The sequence below is a fragment of the Salvelinus sp. IW2-2015 genome, unplaced genomic scaffold, assembly GCF_002910315.2.
Source record: "Salvelinus sp. IW2-2015 unplaced genomic scaffold, ASM291031v2 Un_scaffold6258, whole genome shotgun sequence".
Classification (NCBI taxonomy): Eukaryota; Metazoa; Chordata; class Actinopteri; order Salmoniformes; family Salmonidae; genus Salvelinus; species Salvelinus sp. IW2-2015.
The window spans coordinates 1-24960 of record NW_019947521.1 but is presented as its reverse complement, the minus strand read 5'-3'; the positions used below and the strand labels follow the sequence as shown (position 1 = coordinate 24960).

At 45.5% G+C, this 24960-nt stretch overlaps 1 protein-coding gene across 1 annotated transcript in view; it reads left to right on the top strand.

The window, feature by feature from the left end:
• LOC112078783 (BAH and coiled-coil domain-containing protein 1) overlaps nucleotides 1-5609 on the top strand; it is a 20103-nt gene extending 14494 nt beyond the window's left edge. The window contains exons 2-4 of the mRNA XM_024144916.2: nucleotides 2443-2577; nucleotides 2767-4040; nucleotides 5522-5609. Of these exons, the coding sequence (XP_024000684.2) occupies nucleotides 2443-2577; nucleotides 2767-3965 (1334 nt within the window). The 3' untranslated portion in view covers nucleotides 3966-4040; nucleotides 5522-5609. The remainder of the gene's footprint in view (nucleotides 1-2442; nucleotides 2578-2766; nucleotides 4041-5521) is intronic.
• The last annotated feature ends 19351 nt before the right edge of the window (nucleotides 5610-24960 follow it).

Genomic DNA, 24960 nt, shown 5'->3' with positions numbered 1-24960 from the left:
CAGAAGAGAGAGATTCACGCTACAGAAACAGGAGATAGACTAACATCCTGTCCAGGGGTGTTAGTTGCACATCTAGCTGCCTCACGCTACAGAAACAGGAGATAGACTAACATCCTGTCCAGGGGGTGTAGTTGCACATCTAGGCTGCCTCACGCTACAGAAACAGGAGATAGACTAACATCCTGTCCAGGGGGTGTAGTTGCACATCTAGCTGCCTCACGCTACAGAAACAGGAGATAGACTAACATCCTGTCCAGGGGTGTAGTTGACATCTAGCTGCCTCACGCTACAGAAACAGGAGATAGACTAACATCCTGTCCAGGGGGTGTAGTTGCACATTAGCTGCCTCACGCTACAGAAACAGGAGATAGACTAACATCCTGTCCAGGGGGTGTAGTTGCACATCTAGCTGCCTCACGCTACAGAAACAGGAGATAGACTAACATCCTGTCCAGGGGGTGTAGTTGCACATCTAGCTGCCTCACGCTACAGAAACAGGAGATAGACTAACATCCTGTCCAGGGGGTGTAGTTGCACATCTAGCTGCCTCACGCTACAGAAACAGGAGATAGACTAACATCCTGTCCAGGGGGTGTAGTTGCACATCTAGCTGCCTCACGCTACAGAAACAGGAGATAGACTAACATCCTGTCCAGGGGGGTAGTTGCACATCTAGCTGCCTCACGCTACAGAAACAGGAGATAGACTAACATCCTGTCCAGGGGTGGTAGTTGTACATCTAGCTGCCTCACGCTACAGAAACAGGAGATAGACTAACATCCTGTCCAGGGGGTGTAGTTGTACATCTAGCTGCCTCACGCTACAGAAACAGGAGATAGACTAACATCCTGTCCAGGGGGTGTAGTTGTACATCTAGCTGCCTCACGCTACAGAACAGGAGATAGACTAACATCCTGTCCAGGGGGTGTAGTTGCACATCTAGCTGCCTCACGCTACAGAAACAGGAGATAGACTAACATCCTGTCCAGGGGTGTAGTTGCACATCTAGCTGCCTCACGCTACAGAAACAGGAGATAGACTAACTCCTGTCCAGGGGGTGTAGTTGTACATCTAGCTGCCTCACGCTACAGAAACAGGAGATAGACTAACATCCTGTCCAGGGGGTGTACTTGTACATCTAGCTGCCTCACGCTACAGAAAACGGAGATAGACTAACATCCTGTCCAGGGGGTGTAGTTGCACATCTAGCTGCCTCACGCTACAGAAACAGGAGATAGACTAACATCCTGTCCAGGGGGTGTAGTTGCACATCTAGCTGCCTCACGCTACAGAAACAGGAGATAGACTAACATCCTGTCCAGGGGGTGTAGTTGCATCTAGCTGCCTCACGCTACAGAAACAGGAGATAGACTAACATCCTGTCCAGGGGGTGTAGTTGTACATCTAGCTGCCTCACGCTACAGAAACAGGAGATAGACTAACATCCTGTCCAGGGGGTGTAGTTGCACATCTAGCTGCCTCACGCTACAGAAACAGGAGATAGACTAACATCCTGTCCAGGGGGTGTAGTTGCACATCTAGCTGCCTCACGCTACAGAAACAGGAGATAGACTAACATCCTGTCCAGGGGGTGTAGTTGCACACTCTAGCTGCCTCACGCTACAGAAACAGGAGATAGACTAACATCCTGTCCAGGGGGTGTAGTTGTCATCTAGCTGCCTCACGCTACAGAAACAGGAGATAGACTAACATCCTGTCAGGGGGTGTAGTTGTACATCTAGCTGCCTCACGCTACAGAAACAGGAGATAGACTAACATCCTGTCCAGGGGGTGTAGTTGCACATCTAGCTGCCTCACGCTACAGAAACAGGAGATAGACTAACATCCTGTCCAGGGGGTGTAGTTGTACATCTAGCTGCCTCACGCTACAGAAACAGGAGATAGACTAACACTGTCCAGGGGGTGTAGTTGTACATCTAGCTGCCTCACGCTACAGAAACAGGAGATAGACTAACATCCTGTCCAGGGGGTGTAGTTGTACATCTAGCTGCCTCACGCTACAGAAACAGGAGATAGACTAACATCCTGTCCAGGGGGTGTAGTTGCACATCTAGCTGCCTCACGCTACAGAAACAGGAGATAGCTAACATCCTGTCCAGGGGGTGTAGTTGACATCTAGCTGCCTCACGCTACAGAAACAGGAGATAGACTAACATCCTGTCCAGGGGGGTGTAGTTGTACAATCTAGCTGCCTCACGCTACAGAAACAGGAGATAGACTAACATCCTGTCCAGGGGGTGTAGTTGCACATCTAGCTGCCTCACGCTACAGAAACAGAGATAGGCTACTACTCCTATGAGCCATTCCGGCTCACACTAGCCAAGGCTTGTGCAAAGCTACTTACTTATACGTATTACTTATGACAGTGATTAATGCAGGTGCTAGTAATGTATTAACCCTCCCCTTCCTGTCCCTCTGTAGGTGCAGAGTCGTCCCCTGCCCACCTGGTGTCTAGCAGCCGGGCGGCTCGGAGGAGCTTCAGTCTGGAAAAAGCCCCGCTGAGTGAGAGAGTCTCGGAGAGACAGGCCAGCACAGAGCCTGTCAGGAGACGACCAGGTCAGACAAGATCATCCTCATACATGCTTTATATCCTCTCTATTTGAAAAMCAAATGATAGTATATTTAGCCTGATGGGACGCAGAAAAWGTGTGTTATTCATTTCTTGTAACCTCTTGATCTTGTAAAGGTATATGTAGTGTGAACTGATTGGTGACTTACCAGACATTCAATTGGTTTGAATTGCAGGGAGACCCAAAGGTTCAGGGAAGAAGAAGAACCTGTCAGACAGCAGCAATAAGAACGCAGCCCCTCTGCTCAGCTGGCCGGCTGTGGCCGTCCCCAGGAAGAGAGCCTGTGAAAATCTGTTCCAGCTCAACGGGACTCCCAGGAAGGCCCTGAGGGGGACGAGGGAGGCCCACCTGTTCCCCCTGCCCCCGGCCCCTGTCTCTGCCCCGACCAAGGGCCTGTTCAGCAGCAGCTCCTTCGAGGTTGACTCCTTCAGCAGCATCGCTAACGGCTACTCCTCCTTCTGTAGCACCCAGCCCACCGGCATGTCCCTGGGTTCCAGGACCGGGCCCTATGTCCAGAGACGGAGGCCCGGCGAGGTTCCGCGGAGCAGCAGGAAGAGCGGTCAGGAGTTCCTGGTCAAACTGGATCACGAGGGGGTGACTTCACCCAAGACGAAGAACAGCAAGGCCCTGCTGCTGCTGGGCGGTGGCTCTGGGTTCGGGGCCAAAGGCGTGGGCGGCCYCCCCAGGCCTGAGGCCTACTCYCACCCAGTCCTGCTGGTCAAGGACAACAGGAAGGGAGGTTCTGCCTCGAGGGCTGAGCTCCTCCTTAAGGGTGCCCCTCCTCCRCAGAGGAAGGCTTCTCCCTCCCTGGCTATGGGGGACTACGGTGTCGGCGAGCTGGGTCTCAGCTGCCATCGGGACTGCCACAGCTCCTACTCGGACCTGGACGACGAAGAGGAGGAGGAAGAKGAGGAGAGGAGGAGGAGAAGGGCGGCTGCGCTGGCCACAGCAGCCTCTGGAGGCCTGAGGACGGCGGGAAGCTTTCTCTCGCGCCTCTCCGTCTCATCCTCTTCCTCTGGTTCCTCAAGTTCATCCAGCTCAGGGGCCTCCATGTCCAGTTCCAGCCTGTGCTCCTCGGATAACGACTCGTCCTACAGCTCGGAGGATGAAGAGAGCTCCACGCTGCTGCTACAGAGCTGCCTGTCCTCCCACCATGGCCTGCTGCAGTCCCCTGAGCCCCCGGCCGCAGCCGGCCCCACCAGGGCCAACAGTCCTTCGTGGCCAAGGCTGTGGCCGTATCCAACACCAAGGGAGGAGAGCCACCAACGACCACAGTGCCAACAACAAGCTTCTCAAAAGGAAGGAGTGCGGCAGCTCGTCCCCCTCCAAACCCCCCAGAGACCTGGTGAAGAGGCAGAGGATTATCCCCGATGATGCAGGACCAAGACCAAGATGAACACGTTCCTACCGGGAAGACAGATGTGGAGGTGGTCGGGGAACCCCACTCAGGTGAGACAGGGGTTGATCTTTTTTTTAAACGGAACAATTCTGTGGTCATTAAGGTTATGCCAATCTATTCCTGCCCTAACTCTCTCACAATCCTCCATAGCAGAGGTACATGAGACCCTAACCCTCTCACAATCCTCCATAGCAGAGGTACATGAGACCCTAACCCTCTCACAACCTCCATATCATAGGTACATGAGACCCTAACCCTCTCACAATCCTCCAAGCAGAGGTACATGAGACCCTAACCTCTCACAATCCTCCATATCATAGGTACATGAGACCCTAACCCTCTCACAATCCTCCATAGCAGAGTACATGAGACCCTAACTCTCTCACAATCCTCCATAGCAGAGGTACATGAGACCCTAACCCTCTCACAATCCTCCATAGCAGAGGTACATGAGACCCTAACCTCTCACAATCCTCCATATCATAGGTACATGAGACCCTAACTCTCTCACAATCCTCCATATCATAGGTACATGAGACCCTAACTCTCTCACAATCCTCCATAGCAGAGGTACATGAGACCCTAACCCTCTCACAATCCTCCATAGCAGAGGTACATGAGACCCTAACTCTCTCACAATCCTCCATATCATAGGTACATGAGACCTAACTCTCTCACAATCCTCCATAGCAGAGGTACATGAGACCCTAACTCTCTCACAATCCTCCATATCATAGGTACATGAGACCCTAACCCTCTCACAATCCTCCATATCAGAGGTACATGAGACCCTAACCCTCTCACAATTCTCCATAGCAGAGGTACATGAGACCCTAACTCTCTCACAATCCTCCATAGCAGAGTACATGAGACCCTAACTCTCTCACAATCCTCCATATCATAGGTACATGAGACCCTAACCCTCTCACAATCCTCCATATCAAGGTACATGAGACCCTAACTCTCTCACAATCCTCCATAGCAGAGGTACATGAGACCCTAACTCTCTCACAATCCTCCATAGCAGAGGTACATGAGACCCTAACTCTCTCACAATCCTCCATAGCAGAGGTACATGAGACCCTAACCCTCTCACAATCCTCCATATCATAGGTACATGAGACCCTAACCCTCTCACAATCCTCCATAGCAGAGTACATGACCTTTAGAGCCGCACTATTGACCAGAGCTACAAACTACTTCAGGTGACTTTAAGCACGGCTAGAATGGTATTCAATTCAACACAATTCAACCTTGCACTGAGGTGACTTCTAAACCTGTGCTACTGAGGGTGACTTCTAAACCTGTGCACTGAGGGTGACTTCTAAACCTGTGCACTGAGGGTGACTTCTAAAGGGGATTTCTCCTTGAGCTGACAGCCACGTAGTTTACAGCAACGTGATCTCCACAAAACATCAGGGAGATGTCTTTTAGAAGTGTATCGTATTGAACAGGACGTTTATCTGAGTTGGATTCAATCCCCCTAGTTCCTAGACATGACTGTGTTCTGAGTGTTCCTGTGTCTCCACAGAGGCGGGGGCTGAAGGGGAAGTCCAGGAAGCTGTTCTACAAGGCCATCGTACGGGGAAGGGACGTGGTGCGAGTGGGCGACTGTGCCATGTTCCTCTCTGCCGGCCGGCCCCACCTACCCTACGTGGGCCGCATCGAGAACTTCTGGGAATCGTGGAGCTCCAGCATGGTGGTGAAGGTCAAGTGGTTCTACCACCCAGAGGAGACCAAGTTGGGCAAGAGGCACCGCGACAGCAAGGTACATCCACATTCAGGTTTAGACCACTCTATTGCCATTTGGGCTGCAAAATCCTGGTTTAGGAACTGGGCATCCTTCAACTGGGATTCCTGGAAAACCTGGGAATTTTAGTTGGGAATGTGCCTTGATGTTGCACAAGCAATAAAACATCTGTTATTATACCAATCGTAGTGCACAGGTTGTTCATCTGTTTGAAACGCGACCATAGTGTAACATTACAGGGGATAGCAAGCTGTCATAGTCTTTTGGTATCTCAGCATATTATGGTTTCAGAGTTGAAGTCGATTGAAAATACTGACGTTTGCTGTTTGCCTCTCTCTCTCGCTCTCAGCACGCTCTGTATCAGTCGTGCCACGAGGACGAGAATGACGTCCAGACAATCTCCCACAAGTGCCAGGTGGTGAGCCGCGAGGAGTATGAGCACATGGCCCGCGGCCAGAAACTCAGCAGCAGCGTGACCACCCAAGGCCTGTACTATCTGGCTGGCACCTACGACCCCACCAGCGGTCAACTGCTCACTGCTGAGGGGGTGGCCATCGTCTGCTGAGCTGAGGACATCTTGTCCTTAGGATACTACTGAACCACCCATCTGATGGGAAATGAAGGTGAAGGTCCCCGCAGCTTTGCCTGAAGGTGCCCATGGCCTGACTCAGTCCGTAGMAGGGTTCCCAGATGGGTCAGTCCTGGAGGAAGTGAAGGTCAAGGTGCCTGTGGCTTTGCCTGAAGGACCCCTGGCCTTAGTCAGTGCTGACTAGTGGTGGACGTCAGGGCCAAGGCAGGGCTGTCCCCTGTCTACACTGGATATCTCAACACACATGGCTGCTAGACTGGGGTCTAGTTAGAAGAAGGGGAGGAGTTAGCCATTCACAGCAGTGAACCCCATTCTGCTCACACCCTCACTGGGTAACTGAAGACAAAAGATCTGGGTCCTGAACAACCAGGATCCAGGAGGTCAATGACACCCGACTGACTTTCCATTGGTCCAACTTAACATCTCTTTAGTTTAGACTGAGGATGGCATGTTTGAGGGACTGTTTCACACCTCATCTTTACACCACTCACCCATCATAGGTCACCAAATTAGAGCTGAACGTAGGTTTGGATTGGACAGCTCAAGACACCATTAGGTCCCTCCGGACCAGGCCTGTGGTTGCCTCATTTCAGCTGAGTGCATGAGTGAGTGAGGTATGGGATGTACTCTCCATAGTTCGTCTTCGTGATTCCAGGGATGTTAAAATATGTATAAGATATCGATGATAAAGATGTAAATATTTGGAATAATTTTTCCAGTCAAGCCATACACTTCAGTACCTCTTGTCTCTCTTATGGATCAGGTGTATACTGTACAGGTCAATTATCTGTTCTTTTTGTTGTTGTTGTTGTCTATATGTATATAACAACTATTTTATATAGAAGTATATATGAAAGGTATCTTTCCATGTTTTTTTATTGATTTATTTTTCTATGAGGGGTGAATATGGCTCTTTGTGTTTTTTTTGGGACGATGAGCTGAAGATGTAAAAGTGTTGCACTACATATGCCCTGCTGAGACAGACAGACAGAGAGAGAAGAAGAGAGAGAGAGGGAGAGCACAGAAATGAGAGAAGGATATGACAGAGGAGGTCTCTCTCAGAGAGAGGAGCCATCCTGTTGAAGTGTAAATGTGTCCTTAAATGTGTTACTTTCCACATGTGTTATTTTGTTTTATAACCATCTTTATTTATGTACTTTTCAGTTGTTCCTCGCTACATACAGATCCACGTGGACTGCATTCACGGGTTACAAAAGAATACTATTAACAAGTGAGAAATACAGATATTTACATATATTTATTTTTATTGGTATTGAAATACATTCTAATACTGCCCTGGCATCACTTTAACTATGCCATTGTGGCATGCTCTCCACATTATTCAATTCAAAATGAGTTGGTCTGCATATGCAGGTGTATAGAAGCGCATACTTCAAGTACACATTTGGACCTGTAAAAACCAAAGCTTCTACTCTGTAAGATCTTCATGAAGTACTATTGAAGTAGTACTTACGAAGAACATCAAGCAGCTGTGTTATTCAGAGATCACTGGGAACTTAATAATCAAACTGTTTCTCACTCTGAGAATACAAGACATCCCCTATGTGCATATATGGCTTTGCTTTGTGACAATGGGTTTTCTTGCACACGTACCTGTAGCTCTGTGAGGTCCAAAGTCCCTGTGGCCAAAATTCATCAGTGACCTGAAACAGGTGGCTGATAAGGTCATACCAAGGTCAAGGTACTGTCAACATAAAAAAAAAGGTTTGAATATTGACAATTGTGGAGATTCGTCAGTTGGGTTTATTGATGAATTAATAGACATGCCTCTTAATTAGGAACACACATGCACTCAATGTTAACGGTGAAGGACAATCAAATTCACAAAGCAATGGATATAGTTTAAAAGTCTCACTTAATCAAAATATTGCTTTTAAATGTTTTATTTTGTGCCAAATACATTTTGTCCAGTCTCTGTCGTTTTGATATGCAATCCTGACTGTATTTTTATGTTCTTACAGTTTTTTATTTGCTCATCATCAACCTTTATTTATTGTCAATGTTGCTGTTTGCTCGTCAAGCCATGAGCTCTCTATGACAACGAGACGTTGTTTCTCCATGTGATGTCACATTTGGATTAGTTAATAACAGTTTGGTCTTTGAAGAGGCCACGCAGTAAAAAGGAATACAGGAACACTGGATTATTCTCATCCACAAACGTCTCTGAATAACTCTATGTTTGGACCTGACCTCCTGCTCTCTGTCTGCGGTGGCACGACTGACTACATCGCAGACGTTTCATTGCACCAACCAATAGTTATGCGCCACAGTCCGACATCAGATTGCTATGTCATATGATGTGGTTAGCAGATATGTAAACACCTACACGAGTGTTGAGATCTGGCAGGTATCTGCAATTTAGTCAGGCAGGAACGCCACCTATGACTCTGCACCCCGGGTTAGATCCCGGGCTGTATCACAACCGGCCGTGATTGGGAGTCCCATAGGGCGGCGCACAATTGGCCCAGCGTCGTGCGGGTTAGGGAGGGTTTGGCCGGGGTAGGCCGTCATTGTAAATAAGAATTGGTTCTTAACTGACTTGCCTAGTTAAATAAAGGTTCAAAAAAGAAGGGGAAAGCTCCATCTCAGGGTCTTCAGTGTCTGTGACCCTAACTTCCTGAAAGATTGACCTCCCATTTGTTTCAAGCCACATTTTTTAACGGTCTAAGGCCAAGATGTGTGTGTTTTGTGTGTGCATGCGTATGTATTTGTGTGTGTGTGTGTGTGTGTGTGTGTGTGTGTGTGTGTGTGTGTGTGTGTGTGTGTGTGTGTGTGTGTGTGTGTGTGTGTGTGTGTGTGTGTGTGTGTGTGTGTGTGTGTGTGTGTGTTGTGTGTGTTTGTATGTTTGTATGTGCATGCGTATGTATGTTTGCTGTGTGCTTGCGTGCAAGATACTGCATGCCTGTTAGAGGCCACTGGATATGATGGAATTAGAATGTAGTTTTGGAACTCCCGTGTCTTCACTTGTCTAGCGAGAAGACAGCCTTAGCATTTTGTTTGGAGCCAGGTGCTATATACTAAGATGGCTCAGAGAAGTTGCATTGAAGTTCATGATTGGGCAGAATATTGCAAAGGCTCATGGGCCAAAGAAAATCAGGATGCAGGAGCATCTTTCTTTTCAACTCACTTTTGGTTATAAGGAAGGAAATATAAGGTGTGAAAGGTATGCAGTCTCTCATAGAGTTGTTACGGTAAATATTAACATCATTTTGACACATTATGTTTGTTATGGTTATTATTTTAATATTGTTAAATTGAATTTTCTCCTGCTATCAATGTTATAAAGACATGTAGATGTGTATAGCAAGTTTGGGGTAAATGTTTTACAAATAAATACTTTAATAATATAAATCTGTAAAAACTGTTTTAGTATCAAGATTTTTTTATCTGGGTTATGAATAAATATCACAACTTAAAACGACGTATTATTTGTATTGCTAATTTATACACCTATGTCTGGATGATAATTCATCATTTTTCTTGATGAATTCTTTGATAACAATATGAATTAGCCGCTTGTGCTGTCCTTTATTGGCCAAAGAAATCTTGATCATTGGTGCTGGTGAGACTGCTCTGTTTCGACCAATGAGAAGGGTGCTCTATGGTGGAATCTGGAGTMCCTTGCACCACGTTCCATGACTAACACGGARGCAGTGAGTAGTGTACTCACAGTATGATGAGTGCAAGGTTGGYGTCAATCCCAATTTAATTTGAAATTCCAATTAAATTCTTCAATTCACTCATGAACTGGAGAATTTACGTTGAAATCAATTTGAATTTCAACAATGTTCAAGTTTTGGAATTGGAATTGGACTTYGACTTTTTATTTTAAATAATTTTAACTTGTACCTCTATAAWTCCAGTATACTGTATCTAGGCTGCCTGAACCGTGACATGATCAGCCTGAAACKCTGGGGGAATTTAATTGGAATGGGAATTTGTGGAATTGTTGGGGATAATATTGAATTYGGAATTGAATTATTGGAATTMACCTAACATTGGAATTGAGAGGAATTGAATTATCTCTGAATTCCAAATCTGACCTGGAATTTGAATTGAATTAAATGGAATTTACAGGGAGAGGGAATTGAATTAGAATCAAATTTGTGGAATTAACCCCAACCCTGGAGGAGTGTCTGTGTGAGATTCCTCTTTCTCAGTCAGTTATCACCACACTAAAGACCCGTGGATTTGCACATACAGTTCTAACAATTGAGTTAAAACTGTRCAGTACTCAGTCAGTCAGTGTTTTCCCTCTGTTCTGCTCTCASCACTGCCTCAAGGTCCAAGCTAAGGTGTCACCCACATCCCACARCCCACCAGCCATACATAGATCTACCATATCTGCACATTTGTGCGTTTCCTCGACAACTTGACAAAGACAATCTCCGTCACCAGACTCAAGTGAGATAACTTCGCTGTCATTACCGGAGGGTGGGCACAATATGGGTCACTGACCTTTCTCTCTGAGGGGCCTGGGGGTCCAGCGCCACATRTCCCTCCCCCCAACTCCTCCACTCCCCCCTGGCCCAGACCTCCCCCACCCTGGCTCAGACGGGGTTAATGAGACATCAGTCATCACAATCTCCACCAGTGGCCCCCAGTGAACACAAACACTGTCTGCTGTTTACTGTGAGCAGCCCTTTGTGTGCTAACCATGGCCACTGTCCCATGTCCAGGCCAGGGCTCGCTCTGCGTCATCACTGTAGGGGTGGTAGGATCTGGCTGGCCGAATCACCGTGGGGGTGGAGGGTGAAGGGTGGAGGGTAATCACCAAAGGGGTGGGAGAGGCGCCTCAAGTCACCTCTCTGTGCTCCAAAGATCTAAAATCAAAACAAAGACCTTTGAGTTCATTACAGGCTTGGGTAACTTCATGACAACGTGTGTTTGAATATAAATCTTAGTAGCCTGCAGTACATTTTGTTATACAACCCTAAAAGCACAAACAGTGATCCATTTTGGGGTTTAAAAGCTTCCATTTCTAAACACTTTTTTTGGACTTTGTCAAGCAACTAGTTACCGACATAAAACACAATTTACCATATCTTCTGTGTTAATATGGAGGAACGAAAATAAAATCTCTCTTTTGTATAATAATGGTGCCTATATGACCTATATTGGTGGCCATCGTACATGGTACCGGTATGTCAGATGAGCTCACTCGCCAATTTCTCAGACTAAGTATCACAGAAACAAAACACTTTGAATGAATAACAAAAACTTCTCCAGACAAGTTGCTATAGATGAAATGGATAACAATAACTGTTCAACCCGGGAAAAACATACAAAAACGTATATTTATTTTAAATAAATGTGTAAAAATATATGCTTATTTTTGGGGATTAAAACCATTTGCTTGAGTAACAAAAAATCCACCCAAAACCACTAATTCTTATAATTTACAGTGTTAAATAACACTAATACGTGAGAACAATATTTTTTGTGATTTCTTTTCATTTTGTCATTATAATAAGGTTGGTAGCAACATGTGAAAATCGTTGTGGAAATCTGTTACGGCTCAAGTCAAGTACAAAACCCACAATGGAATGCTCTCTCTATGGGCTGGCTAGATAGCTAGCTAAAGTAGCTACACACAATAATACCAAAGTCAATATCTGCATGTAAGTGGCTAGTTTGCTGTAAAATCGGCTAAACAAACTCCACTATCAATTTAGGAGTCTCCAATCTCACCATTGTTCAACCTGCAGATCGATGTGCCTCGTAGAGTGGTGTGACATTCGCAACAGCCATGTACGGCACCAGGCAATGCCCGCTGGACTGAAGAGGCAGACAAATGGGTGAAANGTTTGTTAGTCTATAGTGTTAGTCATAGTGTTAGTAGTGTTAGTCTATAGTGTTAGTATTGTTAGTCTATGTGTTAGTAGTGTAGTCTATAGTGTTAGTATTGTTAGCTATAGTTTATTAGTGTTAGTCTATAGTGTAGTCTTGTATTGTTAGTATTGTTAGGTCTATAGTGTTAGTAGTGTTATGTCTATAGTTGTTAGTATTGTTAGCTCTAGTTAGGGTTAGTAGTGTATGTCTTGATTAGTTGTAGTATTGTTAGTCTATAGTGTTAGTCATATAGTGTTAGTCTATATGTATTAGTAGTGTTAGTCTGTAGTGTTATTGTGTTAGTCTTAATAGTGTCTATGTCTAGTAGTGTTAGTCTATAGTTAGCTAGTGTTAGTCTATAGTAGTTAGTAGTGTTAGTCACTATGTAGTAGTTACGTATAGTGTTAGTCTATGGTGTTAGCTCTATAGTGTTAGTATAGTTGTTAGTAGTGTTAGTCTGTAGTGTTAGATTAGTGTTAGTCTATAGTGTTAGTCTGTAGTGGTTAGTAGTGTTGTTAGGTTATTAGTGTTAGTCTATATTCTTTTAAGTAGTGTAGCTATAGTGTTATGTAGTGTAGTCTATAGTGTTAGTTGTGTTAGTCCTATAGATGTTATAGTCGTTCTGTAGTGTTTTAGTTGTGTTAGTCTATAGTGTTAGTCTGTTAGCGTTAGTTGTGTTAGTCTATAGTGTAGTCTGATAGTCAAGTGTTAGTGTGTGTGTTGTCGCGTATAGTGTTAGTCTTAGTTTAGTTGTTAGTCTATAGTGTTCAGTCATCATAGGTTAGTCATATAGTGTTAGTCTGTAGTGTTAGTATTGTTAGTCTATAGTGTTAGTATTGTTAGTCTATAGTGTTAGTATTGTTAGTCTATATTGTTAGTAGTGTTAGTCTATAGTGTTAGTCTATAGTGTTAGTATTGTTAGTAGTGTTAGTCTATAGTGTTAGTATTGTTAGTCTATAGTGTTAGTAGTGTTAGTCTATAGTGTTAGTCTATATTTTTAGTCTATAGTATTAGTAGTGTTAGTCTATAGTGTTAGTAGTGTTAATCTATAGTGTTAGTTGTGTTAGTCTATAGTGTTAGTTGTGTTTTTCTATAATGTTAGTTGTGTTAGTCTATAGTGTTAGTTGTGTTAGGATTACTGTCTCTCCCCTACATTTGGTGCTTACATGCTTATTCAATGATATGGCACTGTGTTGACAAATACGATTAATCGTATTTCAATTACTTTCAAATATATTTTAAGGAAGCGTTTATATATTTTTTTGTTATACAAGTAGTTGAAAATGGGAATGTATTTGGATATACATTTTCAAAGTATTGGCATGAATTTGAAAATACTCTTMATGTTAACATAATATTTTCGCATACAAATATTGAAATAGTCAAGTGTTTGAATCCAGGTCTGGTTGACTCAATAACAACTGCAAGACATGTATGCTCTGGCGTGTTTTCTTTTTGCTTACAGGTCTGTTTTTTATTTTTTCAGACTCCCTTCTCCCATCTCCCCTCATCCACTCTGTTCACTGTTACACCTCTGTTAAGACTCATCCACTCTGTTCACTGTTACACCTCTGTTAAGACTCAGCCACTCTGTTCACTGTTACACCTCTGTTAAGACTCAGCCACTCCAGGTGAAAGATGGATGAGAATAGCTGCTGAAGGACCAAAAACCGAGAACAAAAGGACACAAAGCCGGGAACAAACAGAAATTTGGTACTGTTTATGGATGATGCTATGTCTACCCAGCTGAAGTTTGCCCTTAGGCCTGGATACTGGGAATGAAGGTTTGATTAGGACCTCAAATATTTTAGATCTCTGGTAAACACAATCATCTGTATACCAGCAACATGACAAATTAACAGATTATTTCAGTAATTGTGACTCTCTTMGATAAAAATAACCACACATGAACTATAAAATATATACACTGGGTGTACAAAACATGACATAGACTGACCAGGTAAATCCAGGTGAAAGCTATGATCCCTATTGATGTCACTTAAATCCACTTCAGTCAGTGTAGATGAAGGGGAGGAGACAGGTGAAAGAAGGATGTTTAAGCCTGGAGACTATTGAGACATGGATTGTCTATGTTTATTTAACYAGGCAAGTCAGTTAAGAACAAATTCTTATTTACAACGACGRCCTACCCCGGCCAAAMCCTAACCCGGACGACGCTGGGCCAATTGTGCGCCGCCCTATGGTACTCGGCCAGTTGTGATACAGCCTGGAATCAAACCAGGGTCTGTAGTGACGCCTCTAGCACTGAGATGCAGTGCCTTAGACCGCTGCACCACTCGGGAGCTACTAACACTATGTGCCATTCAGAGGGTGAATGAGCAAGACAAAATATTTGTGTTTTTYAACAGGGTATGTTTGTAGGTGCCAGGTGCACCGGTTTGTGTCCAGAATTGAAACGCTGCTGGGTTTTTCACACGCAACAATTTCCTATGTGTATCAAGAATGGTCCWCCACCCAYAGGACATCCAGTCAACTTGACATAACTGTGGGAAGCATTGGAGTCAACATGTGCTTAATGTTTTGTACACTAGAGGGAATGGTCTTCAACCAAGCAAATAGCACAGAGAGAACAAGAGCACACTGTGAGAGTCTGTCCCTTACTGACATTGGCTAGCCGTTGGATGTTGGTGAGAGATCATGACGCCTCTGATGTCTGCCAGGGAGGCTCCTCATGTTGAGGGAGGCTCCTCATGTCCAGGGAGGCTCCTCATGTCCAGGGAGGCTCCTCATGTCCAGGGAGGCTCCTCATGTTGAGGGAGGCTCCTCATGTCCAGGGAGGCTCCTCATGTTGAGGGAGGACTCTTGCCTCCTGGCTGTGTCTGCTGTAAGTGGCCCACAGTGGGTGCTGTGCTGTGTAGCTTTGCTCTGCTACGGGACTTTAATAATAGTGGACGACTGCTAGTCAGAGTTGTGAGGCTATCATGGGAAATTATAAAGCTGTTCTTTACGAGATGGCTCACAACACCACTTCAAGGGTGTAGCTCTCCTGTTGGAAATCACAAAGGGGATCCGCCTGCCGGACYCTGCCTAATAGCCCTCTATCACCTCTCAGGGTCTGTGTTTGATCARGCTCATTTGGATACCCCCTTTCACTCAGTCGGCGACAGGTTACAAAATGGCGCCGGGGAAACTTGACAGAATGAGCCCTAGTGGCCTCCAAACCTCCAATSCTGTCACCTGCACAAAATCTGTCAGTGGCCCCTGGCCCTGTGGGAACCAACAATGGCCAAAAGTTATGGGCTGTCATAAAACACCCTGAGTCCCCCTCTCGTACTGTCCCGTGTGTAAGTGGTGGGACAGCTGGAAAAGCAGCCACACCTCGTAAATAAGGAAGAGGGGCCTGTGGCTGTTAGGGCTGTTACAGGCTTCCTTCTGAACCGGCAAGGCCAGTGAGACTGGAGCAATTAACGGCAACCCTTCTACAACCTATTAGACTAGGGCTGTTCATAGATACTTAAACGTGTCGWGCGTTTTTTATTCTTGCTATGCATGGCCGTGTGGCCGTGCACGACTCCAACACCATCATCAAGTTTGCCAATGACACAACGGTGGTGGGCCTGATCACCAATGACGATGAGACAGCCTATAGGGAGGAGGTCAAAGACCTGGCAGTGTGGAGCCAGGACAACAACCTCTCGCTCAACGTGGGCAAGACAAAGGAGCTGATCGTGGACTACAGGAAAAGGCGAGCCGAGCACGCCCCCATTCACATTGACGGGRCTGTAGTGGAGCGGGTTGACAGCTTCAAGTTCCTCAGTGTCCACATCGCTAAGGAACTATCATTGTCCAAACACACCAACACAGTCGTGAAGAGGGAACGACCACGCCTCTTCTCCCTCAGGAGGCTGATTAGATTTGTCATGGGCCRTCAGARCCTCAAAACGTTCTARAGCTGCACCATCGAGAGCGTCCTGACTGGCTGCATCACRGCRTGGTTTGACTACTGCTCYGCATCCGACAGCAAGGCGCTACASAGGGTAGTGTGTACGGCCCAGTATATCACRGGGGCAGAAKTTCCTGCCATCCAGGACCTCTATACCAGGCGGTGTCAGAGGAAAGCCTTAAAAATTGTCAAAGACTCCAGCCACCCAAGTCGTGKRAYTTCTCTCTGCTTCTGCARGYCAAACGATACSGGAACGCTAATTCTGGGACCAAAAGGCTCCTGAGGAGCTTCTACCCCAAGCCATAAGACTGCTAAATAGTTAACTAAATAGCTYCCCYGACTATCTGCATTGATCCTTTTTGCACTAACTCTTTTTGACTCTATGCACACACACTCACACATACTTACACTGACACTCCAACACATACACACACATTCGCCACACACACACACACACTTCCACACATGCTGCTGCTACTGTCTATTATCTATCCTGTTGCCTAATCACTTTACCCCTACCTTTATGTACATATCTACCTCAATTACCTCATACCCCTTCACGTCAGTACAGGTGCCCCATGCATATAGCCAAGCTATCATTGACTTGGTACTGGTACCCCATGCATATAGCCAAGCTATCATTGACTTGGTACTGGTACCCCATGCATATTTAGCCAAGCTATCATTGACTTGGTACTGGTACCCCATGCATATAGCCAAGCTACATTGACTTGGTACTGGTACCCCATGCATATAGCCAGCTTATTGACTTGGTACTGGTACCCCATGCATATAGCCAAGCTATCATTGACTTGGTACTGGTACCCCATGCATATAGCCAAGCTATCATTGCTCATTGTGTATTTATTCTAGAGGTTTTAAGGTCCCAGCAAAACCTTCCTGAACTGAGAAATCAAGAAGATGAGAGAGGTAAGTGCCTACTTCTAAGTACGTTCACTAGGAAAAGAAACTGAGGAAAACAGTAAGAAACGGAATGAAACACAATTAATTAATAGTGGTCCTATCTGAGCATTCCAAAGAGAACACTCGTTTTCTTTTTTTTTGCAAACATTTTTTAAATGTTTCGTCCATGTTTTCTTGTTTCCTATATTTGGGCATAGCCCTCCTCCCCTCCCTCCCCCCCTCCCTCCCCTCCCCTCCCCTTCTCCATCTCCTGCCATCTCCTTTTCAACCTCCCCTCTTCCTCTCCTCCGGCCCCCCTCTCTCTCCTCTTCCCCCTCCCCTCTCAACCTCCTTCTCTCACCCTCCCTCTCTCCTCTCCCTCTTCCTCTCCCCCTCCCCTCGTCAACCTCCCTCCTCTCTCCCTCCTCCCTCTACCTCTCCCTCCTCCCCCTCTCCTCTACCTACTTTCCCTCTCATCCCTCTACCCTCTCTCCCCTCCCTCTACCCTCCTCTCCCCTCCTCCTCCTCTACCTGCTCTCACCTCTCCTCTCCTCTCCCCGGGTTGTTCCTGGGAGTGTAGTGTAGTTTACCCCTCATTCACAGCCAACACAGCTAGCTCTGAAACCCATGGCTGTTTACACAGCATTCCTCCTCTATTGACAGTGTTGTCCAGCTCTCTGGTGCAGCTCTCTGGTGCAGCTCTCTGGTGCGAGCTCTCTGGTCCAGCTCTCTGGTGGCAGCTCGCTCATTAACAGCTTGTTCAGCTAAGAGTGAGTGGGCTGCTGTAAACCACACGAGGCTCTCATGAAGCTCCAGCTTCTCAGCTCCTCCGATAACTGCTGCGTGTGCCTGTTACCGGCAGCACGCGCACTGCCTCACACGTTCACACACACACCACAAAGAACTGCCCCCCTAACACACACACACACACACACACACACTCTCCCCCCCCTTTAAACACATACACACAGGTGTGCTAGATTAGGGTTGGAGTGAAAACCACAGGACGGTAGTCTTCCAGGAACAGGTTTTGGAGTGAAAACCACAGGACGGTGCTCTTCCAGGAACAGGTTTTGGAGTGAAAACCCACCCGGAAGGTAGCTCTCCAGGAACAGTTGATAGTGAAAACCCACAGGACGGTAGCTCTCAGGAAAGGTTTTGAAGTGAAAACCCACAGGACGGTAGCTTCCAGGAACAGGTTTGAAGTGAAAACCACAGGACGGTAGCTCTCCAGGACGGTTTGAAGAGCCCTGATCTTGAAGGTAAGGATCCAAGTCTCCACACTGAGTCAATCAGAGTTCGGCATGTATAGTTAATTACAGTAACAGACTGGGTCAGGGAATTGCAGAGACCAATCTGCCACTATGAGATAGCATTTTTTGTGTGGGGAGTTATCCCCCCTCCGTGTACTTCCACCGCCTTTTTCTTCCTCCTCATCAACACACGCAAATGCGCACAGGTCGCAACCACGACGTTACAGACACACATCAGATAGCACTGCCTCACACGCACATCGTAACGGATTAGAAATTGGCTAGCTAGTTACGGTGGTTGTGTGGCTAATGCCCTTTCATCGGTGGCGTCACCGCTTGAGACCGTTGAGTAGTGGGCTCACCTTGCTCTGCCAAGGGCACCTGGCTTTGTGGGCGATGGTAACGGATGCTTCGTGTGGTGTCAGTTGTTGATGTGTCAGAGGGTCCCTTGGTTTGCATGCGGCCAGGTCGGGGCGGGGGACAGGACTAAAGTTAACTATGCTTACCACATACAATGCACTACGTCCCCGCCCCCCCTTTTACACAGCACGTGCACACACGCATCACGTAACATGTAACACCACACACGCACAACATTGACTATCGCCTCCTATAACACAGCATCACACAATACGAGCCCCCTTTAATACACAACGACTATGTACAGACAAGCACCACCATGCACACACTACACGTACATTTCACAAGCAATACACACATTTGTGCATGGGTTCAGGGGAGATGTGTAGGAAATGCTGAGAAATAGGCCACCATCACCCTGAGTAGAAGGGGACATGGAGACTCTCATTAATCAATAATGGCTTTCTGTCTGGGGGGCATGGGAATGATTTGAGGGGCTGTTTGTGTGCTGAGATGTTTATATTACTATTATGTGAGGGAGTGCTCGCATGTGTGAGTAGTGTCGTGTTGTGTGTTGCATGATAGGTATGTGCACACATGTGTGTTGTTTGTGGTGTGGTGCGGTGTGCTAACCCTTGCATGCATTGTGTTTGTGCTCTTGGTTGTGTGTTGTGTGTGTGGCGCATCTGTTGGTTAGAGCCTGTAATGTAAGCATTTCACTGGAGGTCTACATCTAGTTTGTATTTCGGTGGCACAGTGAATATAATAAACTTTGACTTTGAAGGTCAAGCTTAAATAAATGTATGTCTTCACGGCCAGGCGAGAGATTACAGACAAACAGACACTTTCATGTTTAGTCAGAAGCTCTGAAAGGTATTTCCCCTCAGCATATTTAATACCTGTTGCTCGGGTTAACACTAAAGATAGCCAGTGCATTCCTTTTCTCCAGAGCAAAAGAGACCGGCTGCCGAGGAGAAAAACCTGGCACAGCCCAGTTGGGCGTTCAGTCCAGTAATTTCCCTCGGCTGAGGCGACCTTGGTGAGAGCAAACTTCAGACACCGTTGTCTACATGGCACAGCTCTAAGTAATGCAGGCAGGTCAACGTGTAGAATATTGAGATAACAGTCAACTTCCTACAATGCCATCCAGAGACACACAGTGGGGATACATCACACACACACACACACACACAACACACACACACACACACACACACACACACACACACACACACACCACACAACACACCACACACACACACACACACACACAAACACAACACAACACACACACACACACCACACACTACACACGTGGAGGACACACATACACACACATACACCACACACACAACACCACATACACAGTGGAAGAACACATACACACACCACACAGTGGAGGAACACATACACCACACATAAATCAGAAACATGGGTGAATTGTGGGAATATCACTGAGAAACAGATGAGATGAGTCAGCCGCGAGAGCAGGAGATCTGAGGCCCTGCTAAGTGGTCCTGATCTTACAGCACACTGTATGCAGGGCAGAGACAAAGAAGAGACTAGCACAGTCAGGCTACGCAATACCCTGAATACCACACACACCACACACCACACACAGAGACTACAACAACACGAGACACAACACACAACACACACACAGCACACAAGCACACACAAGCACCACTCGACCACAGGCAACAAACACACACACACAGCGAACACAACTCACACCACACACCACACACACACACAACACCGCAGGGTTCATATTGGCGCTCTCTTTCAAAAGCCCTCGTGTCATGAGTTGTGTGAATGTGTGGGTCAACATGCCAGTCAATTCATGAGGTATAGAAAAAGATAGTCTGCCACATGCCAATGCCAGCACGCTCCACGCCGGAAGCGCTAAAACACGTCTCCACTGTGTGTGTGTGTGTTGTCTCCACTGTGTGTGTGTGTGTGTGTATGTTGTGTCCCTCACTGTGTGTGTTGTGTGTGTGTATGTGTGTCTTCCACTGTGTGTGGTGTGCAGTGGTGTGTGTGTGTGATGTGTGTGTATGTGGGTCCTCACTGTGTGTGTGTGTGTATAATGTTCTCCACTGATGTAGTGTGTGATGTGTGTGTGTGTATGTGTGTGGATGTGTGTCCTCCCTGTGTGTGTGTGTGTGTTGTTGTGTGTGTGTGTGTGGTGTGTGTGTGGTGTGTGTGTGTGTGTGTGTGTGTGTGTGTGTGTGTGTGTGTGTGTGTGTGTGTTGGGTGTGTGTGTGTGGTTCAGTGCCTGATCTCGTGGTATTCTGTTTATCGCATAATGAAAATATACTGACAGATACACTGATCATCCATATGACTGACAACCGACGATAATCAGTCACAGTAAAGCCCCCAGGCCACAAGCACTCTTTGATCAGACATTCTGGAGACATTCTTTCATTTCCTTAAAACAATATCACAGGGTTATAGATGGTATAACCTACGACAGCAAAAATGCCCATGATGCAGAAGGTAAAGCAGTGCTCCAGTGTAACTGTTCAACCTGTCCCTCTCCTCGCCCCGACCAAGGGCTCCAACTAGGGACCCTACTGAACACATAGCACAAGCCTTACACCCAGAAAGCATCAGTTACATATCTCTCACAAGCAGATCCATATACAGTCAGGTTACCATATAGATCTCCAGAGCGAGTGACGTCACTGAATTGAAACCTAGTCTGGTCCGCTGTGGCTCAGTTGGATAAGAAGCATCTGGCGCTTGCAACGGCAAGGTTGTGGGTTATGTCCCCACGGGGGGACCAGGAATGAATATGATATGAACTTCCAATTTGTAAGTCGCTTGGAAATAGAGCGTCTGAAATGACTTACAATGATAAATGTAAAATGTAACGTAGCTACGCACCAGAATAACTAGCCTAGCATTTGCAATGTATGAAAGAGTAAGTGAGATGTAGAGAATAGTAATATGGAGTGTAGAAAAAAAAGGTTACGGGAGGGATTTCTATTCTAGCCCTACCACCCCAAAGCGGAGCGAGTAGAGCGGGCACAGAGAGACAGAGGTGATAAATAGAGAATGGAGAAGGTTTTAGAGAGAGACCAAAGAGAGAAAATGTAACTTAATTGTCTAATCCAGCTTGTCTGATCCCACACAGGGAGAATTCACTTCATGCCCTGTTGTCTCCATGGAGACCTCCTGAGTGGGAGTATTTTTCTCTGGTCTGACTGCTCACGTCAAGTCCATGACTGGTCATTTGAATACTGGTTTAATTCTCTGGTCTGAATCAAGATCACGCAGAAAAAGGCTGTGGTCAGATCCCTCGGACACAAAACCCTAGCAATGAGAGTGGTTGAAGGCCAGTGTTTTCTTAACGTGCTCTTTGATTTGTCAATTGATCCTGTTTGGGCCATTCACATACAGGATCAATTCATGTCAATTCAGGGAGAGTCCAAGTATTATCTGCAGTGTTTTGTCCACACATGTCTCTTTTCTTTCCTATCCCAGAATACGTCTTGATATGGCCAACATTGTCTCTTTTTTTCCCTATCGCCAGAAACCTTTTCATATGTCCAACATGTCCTCTTCTCTTTCCTATCCCCGAATACCTCTTTCATATGTCCACATGTCCCTCTTCTCTTTCCCCTACCAGAAAGCTCTTTCATTGTCAACATGTTCTCGTTTTTCCCTATCTCAGAATACCTATTTATATGTTCAACATGTCCCTCTTCTCTTCCCTATCCCAGAATACCTCTTTCATTGTCTCAAGCCTGTCCCTCGTTTCTTTCCCCATCCCAGAAATACCTCTTTTAATATGTCCAACATGTCCTCTTCTCTTCCCTATCCAGAATACCTCTTTTAATATGTTCAACATGTCCTCTTCTCTTTCCTATCCGAATACCTCTTTCATATGTCAAACATGTCTCGTTTCTTTCCTAACCCAGAAATACCTCTTTTATATGTAACATGTCCTCTTCTCTTTCCCTATCCCCAGAACCTCTGTTCATATGTCAACAAGTCCTCTTCTCTTTCCCTATGCCAGAATCCTCTTTATATGTCCCACATGTCGTCTTTCTTTCTATCCCAGAATACCTCTTTATATCCAACAGTTCCTCTTTCTTTTCCCTATCCAAATACCTTTATATGTCAACATGTCCTCTTATTTCTTTCCTATCCCAGAATACCGTCTTTTAAGTCAACATGTCTCTTTTCCTTTCCCTATCCCAGAAGACCTCTTTGATATGTCCAACATGTCCCTCTTCTCTTTCCCTATCCCAGAATAGCTCTTTTATATGTCCAACATGTCCTCTTTTCTTCCCTATCCCAGGACTGACCTCTTTTTTGATATGTCCCAACAATGTCTCTTTTCTTTCCTATCCCAGAAATACCTATTTCATATGTCACATGGTCCTCTATCCGTCTTTCCCTATCCCAGAATACCTTTCTTTTCAATATGTCAAACATGTCTGTTCTTTCCCTATCCCAGAATACCTCTTTTATATGTCCCAATCATGTCCTCTTTCCTCTTTCCCTATCCAGAATACTCTTAACTGTCACATTCCTCTGTTCTCTTTTCCCTATCCCAGAATACCTCTTTTATATGTCCAAACAATGTCCCTCTTCTCTTTCCCTATCCCAGAATACCTCTTCATAGTCCAACATGTCGCTTCTCTTTCCCTAATCCCAGAATACCTCTTTCATATGTCAACATGTCCTCCTTTTCTTTCCCATCCCCAGAATACTCTTTTATTATGTCCAACATGTCCTCTTTCCTTTCCCTATCAGAATAACTCTTTCATATGTCCAACATGTCCTCTTCTCTTTCACTATCACAGAAATCCTCTTTATATGGTCCAACATGTCCTCTTCTCTTTCCTATACCCAGAATAACCTCTTTTATATGTCCAACATGGTCCTCTTCTCTTTCCTATCCAGAATACCTCCTTTTTTATATGCTCCAACAGTCCTCATCTCCTTCCTATCCCAGAACCCTTTTACTATGTCAACAGGTCCTCTTCTCTTTCCCTTCCCAGAATACCTCTTTTATCTGTCAACTTGGATCCTCTTCTTTCCCTATCACAGAATACCCTCTTTCATATTTTGTCCCACATGTCCTCTTCTCTCCCTATCAACAGAATACCTCTTTTATATGTCCAACATGTCCTTTTTCTTTCCCTTCCTGTCCTCTTCTCTTTTAAATAGTCAAACCATGTCTCTTTTCTTTCCCTATCCCAGAATACCTCTTTCCAATGTTCCAACAGTCCTCGTTCCTCTTTCCCTATCCCAGAATACCTCTTTATATGTCCAACTGTCCTCTTCTCTTTCCCTATCCAGAATAACCTTTCATATGTCCAATCATGTCCTCTTTTTCTTTCCCCTATCCCAGATACCTCTTTCATATGTTCCAACAATGTCCTCTTCTCTTTCCCTACTCCCAAAACCTCTTTTTATAATGTCCAACATGTCCTCACTCTCTTTCCCTATCCCAGAATACTCCTTTTATATGTCCAACAGTCTCCTCTCTTTCCCTATCACCTGCATACCTTCTTTTATATGTCCAACATGTCCTCCTTTTCTTTCCTATCCCTGTCCTTCTCTTTTATATGTCCACAGTCCTCCTTTCTTTCCCTATCACAGAATACCTCTTTATGATGTCCAACATGTCCCTTTTCTTCCCTATCCCTGTCCTGCTCTCTTTTATATGTCCAACATGTCCTCTTTCTTTCCTAATCCAGAATACCCCTCTTTCATATGTCACATGTCCTCTTCTCTTTTGTCCCTTATCCCAGAATACCTCTTTTATATGTCCAACATGTCCTCTTTCTTCCTCTAATCCAGAAATACCTCTTTCATATGGTCCAACATGTCCTCTTCTCTTTCCCTATCCAGAATACCTCTTTTATATGTCCAACATGTCCTCCTTTTCTTTCCTTCCCAGAATACCTCTTTTTATATGTCCCACCATGTCCTCTTTCTTTCCCTATCACAGAATACCTCTTTTATATGTCCAACATGTCCCTCTTCTCTTTCCCTATCCCAGAATACCTCTTTTATATTCCACATGTCCTCTCCTCTTTCCCTATCATTGACTACCTGGTTCATGATGTCCCAACATGTCCTCTTCTCTTTCCCTAATCCCCAGAATACCTATTTTATATGTCCAACATGTCCTCTTTTCTTTCCCTGTCCATCAGCATACCGTCGTTCATATGTCAACATGTCTCTTTTCTTCCCTATCCAAAATACACCTCTTTATATGTCCAACCATGTCTTCTTTTCTTTCCCTAATCCAGAATACTCTTTTATATGTCCAACATGTCCCTTTCTCTTTTCCCTACACAGAATACCTCTTTCATATGTCCAACATGTCCTC